General features: G+C 46.6%; 1 protein-coding gene across 1 annotated transcript; it reads left to right on the forward strand.

The window, feature by feature from the left end:
• The first annotated feature begins 123 nt into the window (after positions 1–123).
• On the forward strand, positions 124–15819 carry LOC309534603 (uncharacterized protein). The gene is made up of 8 exons (XM_082226877.1): positions 124–275; positions 4622–4741; positions 7011–7327; positions 10789–10892; positions 11645–11859; positions 12997–13107; positions 13629–13773; positions 14848–15819. Exons 1-8 carry the CDS (start codon positions 175–177, stop codon positions 15001–15003), a joined length of 1269 nt encoding a protein of 422 aa, XP_082083003.1. The 5' UTR covers positions 124–174; the 3' UTR covers positions 15004–15819.
• The last annotated feature ends 1470 nt before the right edge of the window (positions 15820–17289 follow it).

Raw genomic sequence — 17289 nt, forward strand, 5'->3', positions numbered from 1 at the left:
CTTTTCGAATTGAAGCTCTTCCATTCGACGGCCGACTAAAAAGCTGGGTGTGCCCGTCTGCTCTTCTCCAATGGGATCTCCTGTCCTAAACCACTCCCCTGCCCGAAGTATTTCTGCAGGGAGAGGAGGCGGGTTGCATTTCGGAGTTTCTGGGTCCGACTGCAAGGGACACCGATGGAGCCGTGGCTATCTGTTGGAGAAGGCGGCGCCGGTGGTGGTAGCGGTAGCGGCCGCCGGGCTTCCAAAGGGCCTGGATCCCATAGGATCCCTTGCAGGTACCTGTATAGAGAATGTGCAGGAAAGGGGTCGCTGGGCTCCTCGAGCTCCGTCCCGTCGTACAGAGGCGCGCCAGGCCCCAAGTGCGCTCGGACGGCAGCGGCGCTCCAAAGCGGAATTTTCCCTCCGTCATGGTTGTTGGGCTGTATGCTTCCATATAGGTGGCTGGGACAGGAAGTCGGAATTGCAGGAAAGTGATTCAGCAGCACTGTTGTTTTGCTCGACAGCTGAGCGGCTTCTTCCCAGTGACTGGCAAACTTTGGCGACCTCGCTGCTAACTTGCATCTTCTTCCCCCAGCGACCGAGAACTTGTATCGCGCTTGCTTGCTTTGCAGCCCTCGGAGTTCCGGAGACCTTTATCGGCATCGGGCAAATGGGTTGGGTTTGCACCCCCGTCGGAGAGGGGTGGTGGTGGAGGAAAGATGGTGGTGGGGGGGGGACTCCTTCCCGGCCTTCCCGTAGTAGTGTTGCTGCTACTTTCAGGGCGTGGCGGTGGCTGTAGTGTGGCCCGAAACAAAGCCGTGCACAACAACATGATCACGCCCTGCTTTTCGGCAGCAAAAACTTCGAGAGGGTCCCCTCCCCATTAGTCTTGTATGTAAAAGGATAGGGGAAAGCGCACGCGCGCGCGCCGTTACCGGGTGTATTTGCTTTTAAGTAAACCAAGCTAAGGAGTGGTATGTTTTGAATGGCTAGGTTCCTTGCGGCGGGGGGCGCTCGCAACTTTTGTGCAAGGAGCTTTCCAGGGCTGGTGCCTCTTAGCCAAGGGACTGAGAATTTCTAATAAACTTTTGCAAATGCTGCCCCCTTGAAAGGGGCTAGAGAAAAAGTCTTCCATAGCAAGGGCAGAGTCTGAAATAACACTCGGAACTTCATAGAGCAAGATTTGCTAGTTTTACCAACTCCAGTGCTGTTTATATACCAGTGAAGTTTTACTGGCTTGGGTCAATATATGGGAAACCTAGTTTCTTCTAGTAGCTTTAAAAAGAAATATATGCACCCCTAGTTGTTCTGCTGCTTTTAAATATGACTTGGTGTTGGGCAGTGCCTACTGAAGTGAGGGCCTACTAGGTGCAAATCGCATGCCTCGTTTTTAGGTGGTTTATGGTTCCCTTCTTCAGTTACCATGCACTCTGCCTGCTCACCCACTTTAGAGCGCTTTGCCCACTTCAAATGTCTCCACACAAAAGGGAGGGTACATTTGCTTTGTATACAAAAGTTCCCAGGTTCAATTCCTGGCATTTTCCATTAGGGCTGGGAAGTACCCCATGGAGAGTCACTGCTAGTCAGTGTAGACAAAACTTAATCTGCCCTTTATTCTCTTTCCCTTGCCCACCTAAAACATTAAAGCTTATTTTGAAAATGGCATCGATTCTATTTGTGCACAACTGTAAACTGTAGTCTGAAACAAACTGACTTGCCACAAGCGAACAGTAAGCTGGTGGTAACCCACCTGCCACACTGCTATTTTCTGAGCTGGAGGAAAACAAACCACAGTTCTGGATTAGTGATGTGTGAGAACCGGGGTTCATGGTTTGTGCTTCTTCAAACAAACTACAAGTACCGGTTCCTACCCTAAGCCAGCACTGTAGTTTGTTTGTTTCCAGTTTAGAAAAGAGTGGAAAGGGGCAGGTACCATTTAAGCTGCTGCAGCCAGCCCTCTGCTCATTCCTGTTGTTGTTGTTAAAATTTCTATACTGTACTGCCCTTCATCTGAAGAGCACAGGGTGGTTTACCATATAAAGTAAGCTGTAGTTGTTTCATACTGGCTTACGATTGTGTGCAATCTAAGCCCATACAAGCTATTTGCTTAATGCCTTTGTTGGGTGTGAAGCTGAGATGCTATCCCTGTCCCGTCTTGTAGATATACAAAGTTATCATTGGAGGTTTGGTTTATCTGAGCAAATCTGGACACATTGCAAATGTGATTGTCTGACTATTGTAATGATTTCTTCCTGACCTTGGCCATACAGAGGAATTTCAAAGAATGCTGCCTGATTGTAGTCTGAGGATGGATGGGAGATAGTATGATGATGGCAGGAAATAATTCAACCTGCCAGGGGTGCCAAAAGGATTTTCTGGGCCCAGGACACTGTGTGTGGATTGGGCTCTATGCTCCTCTTGTGAAATATGACAAGTTTACACTACAATTTTATGTGCTTTGTGCCACATGCAAATTTCTATCATCTTTTGCAGGGCCCCAAAATAAGTCTGGGATCACAAGCAAGTAGTCTTTGAAATTAGCTAGGCGGATTTTGCACCAGGCTGTCGATCACTTGCAACCAAGTGAAGATGCCTGGACTCCAGGAGGGCACCTGACATCTCCACCCTCTAGGGGTGCATGCCTGGGGATCATTGAATCTGGACTGTTTTCACACACTAATACTACACCCTGTAGAATTCCGTTATATTTTATCTGCACAATCAGAATGAATTTCAAGAACCAAATACTTTTTCTGTGTAGAAGGAGCAGTGAGCCACATTTGGGTTAATTGTTGTAGCTTGTCTTCACTTGCACCACTCCACTGTCCTGCTCACAGTTGCGAAGAATATCCCTATGTTATGAATGGTCTGTGTCACCATTAAGAAAAAGAGGTAGGAATATGCCTATACAGTGGTACCTCGGGTTAAGAACTTAATTCGTTCTGGAGATCTGCTCTTAACCTGAAACTGTTCTTAACCTGAAGTACCACTTTAGCTAATGGGGCCTCCTGCTGCTGCTGCGCCACCACTGCACAATTTCTGTTCTCATCCTGAAGCAAAGTTCTTAACCCGAGGTACTATTTCTGGGTTAGCGGAGTCTGTAACTTGAAGCATCTGTAACCTGAGGTACCACTGTATACAGGGTGAGTCATTTAAAAGAGGCCCCATGGATACAAAGCACACATGTTCCACGGGGCCTCTTTAAAAAGACTTACCCTGTATATATGTGGATTGCCCCTGGATCAAGTGACTTTTAAGTTCTCAATGTTCTTAACATAGATCAAGGTAGCCAGATGTTTAACTGATAAGTACAGTCACTCCATCATTTGAAAAATAAGACTTTATTTTACCCCAAAGTGGCAACTAGACATTCCATTTTTTCAACTGTAACCTTGGTTTACCTGTTGCTCGGTCCCAGCTCCTGCCAACCTAGCAGTTCGAAAGCACATCAAAGTGCAAGTAGATAAATAGGTACCACTCCGGCGGGAAGGTAAACAGCGTTTCCGTGTGCTGCTCTGGTTCGCCAGAAGCGGCTTAGTCATGCTGGCCACATGACCTGGAAGCTGTATGCCAGCTCCCTCGGACAATAAAGCGAGATGAGCGCTGCAACCCCAGAGTCGGCCACGACTGGACCTAATGGTCATGGGTCCCTTTACCTTTACCTAACCTTGGTTTAAGGAACCATTTGGCACCAAGCTTATATAACTGTGTCTAATGCTGTGAACAAGACACATCTGACAGTGTGAACAGACAATGCTTTCCCCCATAATTGTATTTTCATACTAGAGAAAGCTTAATCTGTTTAAATTCTGCCTGTCAGTGTTCCTAAAGACATAAGAACCATGCTCTCCCCTAATGGCAACCGATCAGTACATAATACATACTTTCTCTATGACAATGCCTATCCCTCTGCAATATAAATATGCTAAAGAAAGATTTAATGTTTACATACTTGGGGAAAATTTTGTATGAAATTAATCCTGAGTTAGGAAGAGAATGAGCTCAGTCTTTGCTGCTGCCTTTTGCTTTTGTGTGGACATGCTATTGCCCAGTCCCAGCTACACTAAGATCCTGGATGTTGCCATTATTTTCTCTAGGCGACAATCAATTTCTCTGTCGGTTAAGAAGACAAAACAACTTCAAAATGAAGCAGGAGGTTTCTTCAAAATGGCAATCCTTCTTCATTACATGAATTTTGAGAGAACTCCATAGAGTGACATATCTATCCTGCCACCTAGAAAGTTCTAAAAATGGCTTCAAAATAAACAATTTTGAAGCCATTTTGTATCTTCCCTTTGGCTTGTATGACTAAGTTTATCTAGTAGTCACCATTCACAGTTCTGACTTCACTTGTTGGCTGAAAATATTGACAGGTGGGGGAGCAAGGTCACATATCACACAAAGCTCTTGCTTTGAATGGTGCCTGCATATTTTGCTTTCTGTCATTTGTTCTAAGGAGCTAGGGACTTTATCATTTCCTTTTCATCTCTTTGGGAAGTGTTTTGTTCAACCCCAGTCCAGAGCGGAAAGATTTTTGCATCTCCTATTTGGCATATTTATTTTACTGGGACTTTGGTCTCTTGGTCTCATTTAGGATTGAACTCTGATTCTTACTACAATTCTGCTTTTACTTCGTTTTCAGGAACTTTGCCCGTGGGACTTGCAGATGGGGTCAGAACTGCCGATTCTCCCATGATAGGAAGTCTACTCAGATCTGCAGATATTTCCAGAATGGGTTTTGTGATTATGGAGACCGCTGCAGGTAAGGGCTAGTTTTCTTTTCTTTTTGTGTTTTGTAAACAAACCCAAAACCACACTCTTCCTTCTTCCCACTTCCTGCAAAAATCTGTTAGATTGAAGGTACTAGAAGCTTGATGATGCAATATTTTTGGATGCATTAGAACTGGTTGTCCTAGTCTCAAAGTTAAGCCTTTAAGGAAAAATAAAATTCTGGGGAGGCTTAATAAGCTGTGAACTACACAAAAAATGCAATAGGGAGAAGGAAATTTAACTCTGTGCTTATATTGCCCACCTGTAAATATTCTGATCACTTGGGTCCTGTGGAAAGTTTGAGGGGAGATGTTATTCTACCGTCTCTAGTTCTACAGACATTGACTTGACTAGATGTAGCAGAAGCCTATGGAAAAGACCAAACTAAGTCCTTGAGGATAGTGCTATCAGTGGCATTATTGTAAATAGATGAGATTCAGAAGCTTGGGCATAGACCTTATGCCCTCCTTGTAAGCTTGGTGATTTGGTAGATCTCTGGTCTGATACAATAAGGCAGTATTATAAAAAAAATGTTTTGGGATGGGTAGTAAAAGTACAGTAAAACCACATGGTGCATTGGCCAAGTTGAAGATGCTTCATACTAAGGTACCTGCTGCATGATGGGTGGAGATTGTGGAAGTGGTGACTTTGCTGGGCCAACATTAGAAACAGGTGGAGGAGCAGATTATCTAGAGTGGTAATGAAGCAGATGGATCAGCACCCTCATATGGGCTTCAGTTCTTGGTTTCTGTCACTGCTAGCTGTTCAGAGAACAGGGCTCTCTCTGAACTCTTAATGAAACACCTCCCCTGTGATGATTTTACAGTAGCTGTCTACTGAGTTGGTCATGTCTCTCCTGGCTGATACCTAAGCTGTATTAGACAAAGCTTTGGGGCTGCATTGTTGAAGGTGATGGCAATTTATATAGTTCCCCTAGGAACCTTATATTGGCTTCATAGTGTAGAACAGGAGTGTGTAACTTCTAGCCTGCAGGCCTGAGAGGCCTCCGTTTTGGGCCTGCCTGTCCCATTTTTGGCTAAGCCACACTTATCTGACATAATATATTACATCAAGTGTGGGCCAGGTACAGATGCAGCTGGATAAAAAGGGTGGGGCTTTCAAAAGCACTGTGCCTTGATTTCCTTGTTGACATTAGGTAATTGACACATGGGCAGCCCCACCCACCTGCCAAACCTGACCTGTGCAGGAAATTGGGATCTAGCCCACTAACCAGATCCAGTTTTCCACCTCTTTGTAGGTGGAAGGGAAGAGGGCATAGATGGGTAAAACGCTCACCCTTGGATATTGCTTTGCAGTCATTACTGCTAGACGTTCATAAAAATTTCCCCCCCTCATGTTCTTTTGAATTCTTCAGTGCTGTGGTTCCAAAATAACAAAATAAACTGCAAATATGTTTGTCTCAGCCCAGGGGAGGGGAAAGAATTGCCATCAAGAGGAGAATTGGAAAATAATGTTTGGTAGAGAATACAGTGGAACCTCGGGTTGCGAATGTGATCTGTGCAGGAGGCATGTTCGCAACCTGCAGCGCCACGTCTGCGCACGCACGTGACGCGATTCGGCGCTTACGTGCAAAGTGTGATTTAGTGCTTCTGCGCGAGCGCTGGAACCTGGAAGTAACCCATTCCGGTACTTACGGGTTTTGGTGCGCCTGTAACCTGAAAACGTGTAACCCGAAGCGTCTGTAACCCAAGGTACCACTGTATTGAAATTTTAAGTTCTCATACTTGTGTCTTGGTGGTTATGAGAAAAGCCTGATTGGAACAGTGGGGATACGTTTGTTCAGTATTGGAAACAAAACCCTGCAACTATTTTGAGAGAAGAGATATAAGAGGTTATGTAATAAAAATGAATTGGCGTGGTCAGAGGAGAGCCCTCTTCCCATCCCCCCTGCTAACTGGGCAGTGAAGCACCTGCTTAAATGGAGGCTTCTTCCTTATATATAGTGTTTATTATCCCAGCATGGTATCCCTCCCAGTGTCTGCTCCATGCTGGGGAAATGGAGTTCAGCTATATACCAAATTGTGCACAGAGTTCTAGTCAGCCTGTCTTGCTGCTTGTGGAAGGCCAGCTGCTCCCTTGAATGTGTGTGTGTCGGGGGGAGATGTGTGTCTTATCTATTCCCTGTTTGAGCAATGAGGTAATTTTTGTTTTTCTGGGCCAGAGGATACACTTTGTTCCTGGGCTGTGAATGAGTTGCTCCTGTGCTGTGAATGACACACTATTGGCATTCAATCTCTCAGCTACCAGCACGTCCTGGAAGCACCACCCTTGAGCAGGTGTGGCTCAGAGGCTGCCTACCATGGACTGCGTGGATTGACGGTGAACCGCCGAGGCTCGGAGCCAGCCATCTTGCCAGAAGCTTCAGTGAGGAGTTGGGGAGCGGCCCGGCGTGGCTCAGAACCAGCTGTCTCGGGCATGGCACAGCTACAGATGAACTTTGGGAGCATGAGGATGTCATTTGAGGAGGAGGATGAAGATGATGATAAAGCCATCCCTTCCTGGCACCCTCCAAACTGGGCCCTCAGTAAAGAATTTGTTCCCAGGCAGGCTGCTTCAGGTAAGCTCCTGGAGAGGCTGGTTTTTGTGGGCTTGGGTTCTTGTTGCAGCCTTTGTTGTAGCTTCTGGGGATGGACATTGTAGTGGGGCACATGAGCAAAACTGTTCTATTCCCTTGCTTCCCTATCTCCACCCTGCTTCTCACAATCTTTGTCATCTGACTGCTAACTCATAATTCTCTGTCAAGATGACTTTGTTATTAAGACACACACAATGGGATTTTGATTTGGCAATGTTCTAATGGAGTCGTGAAGGAATTTCCGCACACATGCCCCACAGTCTTGAGAAGTGCATCTGGGGTCCTTAAACCAATATCCTAGTTACATGGAACATACTTTTCTGTGAGAAGCTTCTGTTTGGATAGGACGCCATTTTGAATGACTTTGTCCAGTCCCAGCCATGGAAGGGACCCAACATGACGGGCGCCACCAGGTGGCGCGTTGGAAGATGGCCGACAATAACATCTCTCTGACCCATACGAGGTAATTAAGGGGCTGCTATGGGAAGTATGCAGTCTTCCTACCCCCCCAGGAGACGGGGGCCCTGCCTTGCCAGCGGTGTTCACAATGCACCTCCCTCCATGAGGGAGCCTTCCCAGACCCGCTGAAAGAGGCGGTTATTAAACCGCTTCTTAAAAAACCATCTTTAGATGCGGCCACGATGGCCAATTATCGCCCAGTCTCAAATCTTCCATTCTTGGGCAAGGTGATTGAGTGAGTGGTTGCTGAACAACTCCAGGCACACCTGGAAGAAGCGGACCATTTGGATCCCTTCCAGTTGGGATTCAGGCCTCATCATGGGACTGAAACTGCCTTGGTCGCACTGGTTGATGATCTCCGGTGGGCTAGGGACAAAGGTGAGAGCTGTTTCCTAGTTCTGCTGGATCTCTAAGCGGCGTTTGATACCATCAACCATAACATCCTTCTGGACCGTCTTGAGGAGCTGGGGGCACTGTCATACAGTGGTTTCGCTCCTTCCTCCTGGGCCGTGTTCAGAAAGTGGTGGTGGGGGATGAGTGTTCAGACCCCTGGGCTCTCACTTGTGGGGTGCCTCAGGGTTCTGTCCTCTCCCCCATGCTTTTCAACATTTACATGCAGCCACTGGGAGAGATCATCAGGAGGTTTGGGCTGGGTGTTCATCAGTATGCGGATGATACCCAGCTCTACCTCTCTTTTAAATCAGAACCAGTGAAGGTCCTGTGTGAGTGTCTGGAGGATGGATGGCGGCAAACAGATTGAGGTTGAATCCTGACAAGACAGAAGTACTGTTTCTGGGGGACAGGAGGCGGGCAGGTGTGGAGGACTCCCTGGTCCTGAATAGGGTAACTGTGCCCCTGAAGGACCAGGTGCGTAGCCTGGGAGTCATTTTGGACTCACAGCTGTCCATGGAGGCACAGGTCAAATCTGTGTCCAGGGCAGCTGTTTACCAGCTCCATCTGGTACGTAGGCTGAGACCCTATCTGCCTGCGGACTGCCTCGCCAGAGTGGTGCATGCTCTGGTTATCTCCCGCTTGGACTACTGCAATGCACTCTACGTAGGGCTACCTTTGAAGGTGACCCGGAAACTACAACTAATCCAGAATGCGGCAGCTAGACTGGTGACTGGGAGCGGCCGCCGAGACCATATAACACCGGTCTTGAAAGACCTACATTGGCTCCCAGTATGTTTCCGAGCACAATTCAAAGTGTTGGTGCTGACCTTTAAAGCCCTAAATGGCCTCGGCCCAGGGTACCCGAAGGAGCGTCTCCACCCCCATAGTTCTGCCCGGACGCTGAGGTCCAGCTCCGAGGGCCTTCTGGCGGTTCCCTCACTGCGAGAGGCCAAGTTACAGGGAACCAGGAAGAGGGCCTTCTCGGTAGTGGCGCCCGCCCTGTGGAACGCTCTCCCATCAGATGTCAAAGTGATAAACAACTACCTGACATTCAGAAGACATCTGAAGGCAGCCCTGTTCAGGGAAGTTTTTAATATGTGACATTTTAGTGTATTTTTCATCTTTGTTGGAAGCCGCCCAGAGTGGCTGGGGAAACCCAGCCAGATGGGTGGGGTACAAATAATAAATTATTATTATTATTATTATTATTATTATTATTATTATTAGAGAGATGGGGGTGCCGAATACTTGGCACGAGCCCTCGGTGAAGTCAGATCTTCCTGACGCCAATTCCAATTAGTGCGTGCTTGTTAGCTTCAGCTCGGAATTATAATTGGAAACATACGATTGGATTGGAATGAAGCTTGAAGCACATATATCAAGTAATGTTCGAGAGATAAGACTGCTGATTAATGGATCTCTGTGACCGGGAGTGACGGATGGATAAGTAAATCTTCTGATGAATCACCACTAGGAGACTGCATGTTTGGAATGAAGGGGGGGTGGAGGAAAAAACTTTTTTCCCCTTTGCACGATGTGATATTAATAACCCTTCACCCCAGATAGAAATAAGATCGTTGCGTTTTTATTAATCACAAGCAGGAATTCAAGAACTGTGTGGGATGGATTATAACAGGAGAGAGGATTGGTGAACGGTGAGAAAGGAAAATTTTCATGACGCAGTTAAAAAATGACTTCTCGCCAAGACAGGCTTGCCGGAGAAAGAAAGACAGGGGGAGGAGAATCAGGATTATTCGAAAGAGAAGGAATGTTGGAATGCAAACTTGACCTGACAGAGCCTCCTGACTCATTTGATTTATTTGGCAAGCCTGAGAAAAGTAAAGGACAGACCGAAGATTAATTTTTTTTATGGAAGCGCTGAACAGAGGCTGTCCCTGAGTGATATGATCTTTGGACAGTACAAAACCAACACAAAGGATGCCTGTTTTCAATCTGCTTGTGAAAATTATCAGAGATTGCAAAGAAAGGAATATACGATAACAACAAGAAGAGAAAGAAAGTCATAAAGGACTATCTGGATTGAACTGGATAGAACTGTCTAATTAAAGCAGTAATATAAGTGATGTTTGGACTCGTTCGGAGTTTTGGACTCGTGCGGAGCTTGATGTATGGGTACCCCCAACAAAATTTAAATTTGGCTGTATAATTTGAAACTAATGTGATTTGGATAATGTGATGTGTTTGGCCTGTTAATAAAATTTTAAAAAAAAGCAAGGGACCCAACATGACACGTTGGCTCATTCTCCAGTTCCTGTACAGCTATAATGAAAGGCCTCTTGTTTGTGAGGTGGGGAAAGGGAGCCAGGTCATCATCAGTTGGTATCTGCATGGATGGAGACAGGAAGGGACTCTTCCAATGGCATCTTTTAAAGGTTATTCATTCCAGCTTTCCCCAACTCATTCCCCTTTTCTTCCTTACATGTTGCATCTTTTTTAAGAGAAGTGATGGGGGAGATTGTAAGCTTCTTATTCTAATGTTTGTGCGGGCCCTTGTATTTTTATATACTAGATAGAATAATAGTTGGACTGGTGGCAGCAGTGTCCTAGTTAGCTGTTTCTCTGCTGCTCAGGTTCCACATCCCATGAAGAGAGACTTGACACCACTTCCCTGATGCCAGAAGAAGCATCAGCCAAGGAGCCTGCTCCTGTGTCTGTGGTCTCGGAAGAGCCAAAGGTAGGTGGGATGCCTGCAAATGTAGAGTGATGAGAACAGACACTGCCATTTCAATAAAAACCAGTGGGATTCTCCTGAGCTCTCTGACTGAGGGATTTTGGAATGCAGTTAGAGCAGGAAAGAAGTATTGGGAGATGTGAGGTGAGACGAGAGGGGAGGGATGCTTGAAACACACCCGGATTTTTAGCATCTGCCAACCAGGTGACCTCCTGATGCTCTGGATTACAACTCTTATCAGCCCCAGCAGATTAGTGAAGGCTGTCATATCATCACCCATAAACCTCTTTTGGTGTGAGCTTCCAAGAAACAGGTTGCACAACGACAGGAATTTATAACTTCAAGCTTTTGAAATGAGATTGATTAATAGGAGATCAAGTTTAGGCATGTGTGGTGGTGTTGCACCCAGCTGTGTGAAACCAGTGCAGATTTTAGGTGGATGAACTTCGGAGAAGCTGGAGTGGCATGGAGAAGGCTTCCAGGACCTGTTTTAGAAAGTACAGTGGCACCTGTAGTTACGAACTTAATTCGTTCCGGAGGTCCGTTCTTAACCTGAAACTGCTCTTAGCTAGAGGCGTGCTTTCGCCAATGGGGCGTCTTGCTGCTGCTGCGCCGCCGGCACACAATTTCCGTTCTCATTCTGGGTCAAAGTTCTCAACTCGAGGTAACTCTTCCAGGTTAGCGGAGTTTGTAATCTGAAGTGTTTGTAACTCGAGGTACCACTGTATTCTCCAACTGTTGTGTTCCTTTCCCAGGCAGTTGGTGGTTCAGAAGCGGCAGAAGCTGCTGCTTCTGCAGAGGTGCAGAAAAGCGAGGATGTGGTGTGTGGAATCTGCATGGACAAAATCTCTCAGAAGACCTTGCCTCAGGAGCGTTTGTTTGGCATTCTTCCAAACTGCTCCCATGCCTACTGCGTGACCTGCATCCGAAAGTGGAGAAAAAGCCGGGACTTTCACAATGCAGTGATTAAGTAAGTTCTTCATGGCCCAATTGCTTGCCTTGTGCGTGTGTAAACTGCGTCTTCTGGCAGGTTGCTGTCTGAGGTGTGTAGACTGGGTATTGGCAACCTTTGGCCGGGGATCTCCCACAATTGGGGCCCCAGCTGTTTTTGGACTACAACTCCCATAATTCCTAGCTAGCAGGACCAGTGGTCAGGGATTATGGGAGTTGTTCTGCAAAAGCAACAAGAGGCCCAAGTTTGGGAAACCATGCTTTGACCCATCAGATGCCGACAAACAGCAACCATCATCATCGCTGTCCGTTGGCCGTGCTTGCTGGGACTTGTAGCTTTAACCCCCTTTGTGAAGGCACTTTTTATCAAGGAGGTTTCTGGCTCTGCTGTTCTGGACCGCACCCCCAGGAGGTTGCTGTTAGGCTTCCATGTTGCTAAGCGTTCTGATGTTAGTGCAGTTGGGTTAGAGCTTGGTTCTAATGACGCAAAGGTTGCAGGTTTGATCTCCGTACAGGACTTCTGCATATTCTTGCATTGCAGGGGGTTGGACAAGATAACCGGGACCACATAACACTGGTCCTGAGAGATCTGCATTGGCTCCCAGTACGTTTCCGAGCACAATTCAAAGTGTTGGTGCTGACCTTTAAAGCCCTAAACGGCCTCGGCCCAGTATACCTGAAGGAGTGTCTCCACCCCCATCGTTCAGCCCAGACACTGAGATCCAGCGCCGAGGGTCTTTTGGCGGTTCCCTCATTGCGAGAAGTGAGGTTACAGGGAACCAGACAGAGGGCCTTCTTGGTAGTGGCGCCTGCCCTGTGGAACGCCCTCCCATCAGATGTCAAAGAAATAAGCAGCTATCCTATCTTGAAAAGACATCTGAAGGAAGTTTTTAATCAGGGAAGTTTTTAATATTTACTGCTGTACTGTTTTTAATATTTGATTGGGAGCCGCCCAGAGTGGCTGCAGAAACTCAGGCAGATGGGTGGGGTATAAATAATAAATTATTATTATTATATAAGATGAACCTCATGGTCCCTTCCAACTCTACAATTCTTTGATTCTATGATACGCAGATTGCTTTGGGCCAGAAGCAGAGTGATTGCCCTTCTAGGGTTTGTCTGGGTATATTATATCCTCTCTGTGTGCATTCCTCAGGGGCTGCCCAGAGTGCAGAGTCACTTCAACTTATTTCATCCCCAACCAATACTGGGTTTCTGATTCAGAAGAGAAAGAAAAACTGATTGAGAATTTCAAGGCACGAACCAGGTAAGCAGCTAGGTCACTTCAACAAAAAGGTCACTAAATATGTCTAAGCATCTAGGTCCTTGTTCTCCAATCTTGAAACCATTGGCAATAACTCCGAGAATGCCAGGCTGCTGACTGGCTTCGTGAGATGAAACTGGTGTTCTCACTCTGGTCATTTGCTTAAGAGCCAAATAGGAATTGGACTGGCTTGATTAAGGGTGGAATAACTTAATCCATGTGCATACACTTTGGTGTTCCCTTCATGGTTAAGTATGCCTTGCTGTAATGCCCATGATTCTGCCTGCACACCCAGCTCTCAGCTCCAAAGCTAGCCTCAGTTCTGGGTTGATGTTGATGTGCAGCAGCCTTCCCCAACTGGCTGCCCTTCAGCTGTTTTGGACTACAGCCTCCAAAGCTGTGCTGACTAGGGGTGGAGGGGGTGGAGGAACCAAGCTAAGTAAGTCTGATCTACAATATTTATTCAGATTTCTGAAAAGACTCACGCCTCTTGTGGCCTAATTTCATGATTTTTATTCCCCTAGCAAAATAAGGTGCAAGTTCTTTGTCAGAAGCAATGGTCACTGCCCCTTTAAATCAGAGTGCATCTACCTTCATGAGCTGCCTGGAGGTCGGCTTCCGGCTGCAAAGCCGCAACAGAGGCCTGAACGGCGGAGACGGCGGACTGTTGTAAGTAACAAATTGATGCAGTCATGATACGGCAAGCCATTATAAGCTAGTCATTGAGAGGTAGGGTGTCCTTCCTAAGATATTCTGCTTCCCAAAGCCCTCCATACTTAGGATCCCTATGGGATGCAACATGGAAATGCGCACACTCTGCCTTGAGAGGCAACTGCCTCGGTAGTCGCTGGTCCAGCCCTAGGCATTTCTGTTCATCAAGCTTTGTTTTCTGGGGGTTGAAGATGACAGCAGCAGGCTAAGTTGGTGCTTCTCAACTGGCATACTTGGGGCTACTGCCCCTGCTCACATTGCTTCCCAACCCCCAACTTCCTTCCCTTATTCCATGGTATCCCTCTTGACTAGGGTTTCCCAAACGTGGGTCTCCAGCTGTTTTGGAACTACAACTCCCACCATCCGTTCAATAAGCCCCATGTAATCCTTTCTCCTCCTACTTCCACCAGCCCTCTCAGATGCCACACATATGTCTCTCCCACCTGTCAACGCGTACATCTCATACAAACTGACAGCTCTTTGCCGCCCGCCAGCCCCCTTCAAGAGCCCCCCATTAATCCTGCCGTGCCCCCTTCCCACTTCCACCAGGCCTGTTTTAGCAACAACACAGATTATGGGGACTCACAGCGTATCTGCAGCCTTGACTCAGACCAGGTTTGCTGCAGCTGCTGCCCTTCCTTCCCTCTCCTTCCTTCATGCCTGTTCCCCAGAGTGCCGCCATTGATGGAGGTTGGTGGTGGCATTCACGAAGGAGATAAAGACTTTCTCCCCTTCACTCTCCTCTCTGCTGCCAGTGGTGGTAGCGACGACAGGGAGCATGGGAAGCAGCCTGGCTGGCTGCTTCCCCCACCTATTCATTCAGGGCTCCTCAGGCGTTGCCTTGCAATGTTGTGTGTGTGTGCGCATATGCACTCAATTGCCAGCATGACGGCGGATAAGTACAAACTTAGTATATAGAGGCATGATTCCTTTAGCTTTTCTAGTGAAATGTGTCTGTGCATTCCCTGTTCCGTGACAGATCAGTGGTGTGATTTCATCCAAAAGCCTTCTTTCTTGTGTCCTATATTGCAGGCCTTTAACCCATCTCCATCTGACAGCTCGGATGATGAAGATGATGACGATATGTACTTCATTCAGTGGGCTCTGACTGTTGCACTGTTGCAGAGGGAGAGGGACTTTGACTATTCAGACTTTCTCATTTGGGATTCGAGTGATTCTTCCGACTAGATGATGACGGTGATGACTACATCATTGGAGGCTGCGGGAACAATCTTACTGACTTGTGAAGCTGTGGCTTGGGGAGAATGGGTGGGGAAGGAAGGGATCTTGATCAGTTGAATGGTTGTCTGGGGGGGGCTCTTAGTTGTCTGGCGGGTCTTCATTGCATTTTGCCTGGAATCCGTAAGCTGGGAGAACATAGTGCAAGGACCTGTTTTATGTTGGGAAGGCCTCCTGATTCCACAGAGCAAGATAATGGCTGTCACCACTGTTGGCATACGGTATCTTAACACGTCACCCAAGTGCACTGCCATTCTCCTATCCCTTGCTTGGCCATATCTTCACGTTCCTTTTCCCCGCCCTCAACATTTTATCACATCCTGGGCTTCCCAGCATTGGGATCCATGAAGACCCTCCCAGCTGTATCTCTTCTAGGAGGGTGCCAGGTTCTGCTAGTGCTCAGGAAGTCTGTGTATACTGGAGACACTGAGTTTTCAGGTGTGTTCATGGTGCTGCTAGTTGTTTCCTCAGGAAGGCAGGCTTGCTGAGCAGTGCTATTATCTGCAGCAGGCAGCACCTGCATCTTGCTTTTTGTCTAGCAGTGCTATCGGGTATCTATCGTAGGCTTACGGAGGAGGGGTGTAACATAGGGTAGTGTGAACTAAATCTTGAATTTTTATTGATGCAGTGATCAACTTAGTATTGGAGGCTTATAACCTGGTGATTTAAACCCTTAGGATCTGGGATCAGTAAGCCCCCTGAATGTATTTTTAATCCTAGAAGGATCGGGAGAGAGTATCAAATAAAATGAGCTTTAAAAATGTAGCCATGCAAAGTCTCTTTTTCTACCCCTCTGTTAACTTGTTAAAACGTGTTTGTAGTGTATAAACACAAATATATTCAGTTTTTTTCTGTCTTCTATAGTATCCTGGTCCGTCCTGTCCCCCGAAAAAATATTGCACATCTCTAGCTACATGACTGTCAGGATGGTAACATTTAACACTGCTAGGCATAGGGGTATCACTCTCTTGGCCTGTGGAGAAAGTACCAAGGAGTGCAATTTTAGTGCCATTCAAACAACATTCCTAAGCATGCAAACTTGCCAGTGCATTCTCCAATCTGATGTAGTCAATAGAGGCTGCCCCCACCCTGAAATCTGAGTCCAGAGACTTGGTACTTCCAGCTAATGTAAGACGTTTTTCCCCCTGAAGGCCACCTATGCTTTTGGCTGATTACAGCCTGTTCTCCCTGTGTTTCTTGTTTTGTGACCACCCTCCATAAATAAGTGACTATTTGAAACCTATAAAGGCTTCAGCTTGCACCAGTGTCTGGGTTCTTCTAAGATGCTTACGTTGACACTCATTTTCTGTCCTCCACTGTGAACCATTTTCTGTCCTCCACTGTGTAGGCAAAACATGTCCTTGATTCTTTCCAGTAGTACTAGTGAGATCATTCCAGTACTAAATTACAGCACTCAAACCCATGACCTAACCTGACCCAAATAACTCTATCAGGTTTTGTCTTGGTTCATGCAAAACCTGTTCCAGTGAGTACATCACCAAGGCTTACAATACTTGTTTGGATAGACAAGCTGTAAATCACACATAATTAAATTGTGTCCGGCTACTTGAGTATGGCAGCTACCAAGTCCTGCCTTGTGGATGTACTAAATTTGCTCTGATTGAAATTTTCCCTGTTGGAAAGCAATCCCATTTCATCTGTCCCCCAGCTATGCAGAGGATGAGCTAGGCTGTATGTGGAAGAATTTCGTTTCTAAACTTAAGCAAGTGGTGAAAGCAGTTGCTTGTCTTGAGACCATGAATCCAAAGGATGTGTCACTGCAGGATTTCAAAGATTTAGAGTTGGAAAGGGACTGCAAGGGTCAGCTTGTCCAACCCCCTTCAATGCAGGAATCCTGCCCACAGCCAACCCTGGATGGGCTTGAACCACCAACCTTCTGGTTAATAGCCAGATGCACTGACTCACTGCGCCACAGGAGTCCCGTATATATAAGCAATGTAGGTTATTTTCACTGTAATACATTTAATTTTAAATATTTGTTTTTCAGTTTTTTTAAAGCATTCTCTTGGTGTGTGTTGCTTCTCCAAAACAAAACAAAATAGTGAAACAGGATTACATATGAGAAAATGTACATGAAACAGGAAAGTGTATGACTTACTGAGAAGAAGAAGAGTTTGGATTGGATTTCACTCCCTTTATGGAGTCTCAAAGCGGCTAACATTCTCCTTTCCCTTCCTCCCCCACTGCAAACACTCTGTGAGGTGAGTGGGGCTG

This window comes from Podarcis vaucheri (assembly GCF_965113315.1).
Source record: "Podarcis vaucheri genome assembly, chromosome: 6".
NCBI lineage: Eukaryota > Metazoa > Chordata > Lepidosauria > Squamata > Lacertidae > Podarcis > Podarcis vaucheri.

Coding starts and splice junctions, on each gene's coding strand:
- LOC309534603 (XM_082226877.1), top strand. CDS start 175: ATGGAGCCGTGGCTATCTGTTGGAGAAGGCGGCGCCGGTGGTGGTAGC. Junction 13,108..13,628: donor AATTTCAAGGCACGAACCAG/GTAAGCAGCTAG, acceptor TTATTCCCCTAG/CAAAATAAGGTGCAAGTTCT. Junction 13,774..14,847: donor GGCGGAGACGGCGGACTGTT/GTAAGTAACAAA, acceptor CCTATATTGCAG/GCCTTTAACCCATCTCCATC.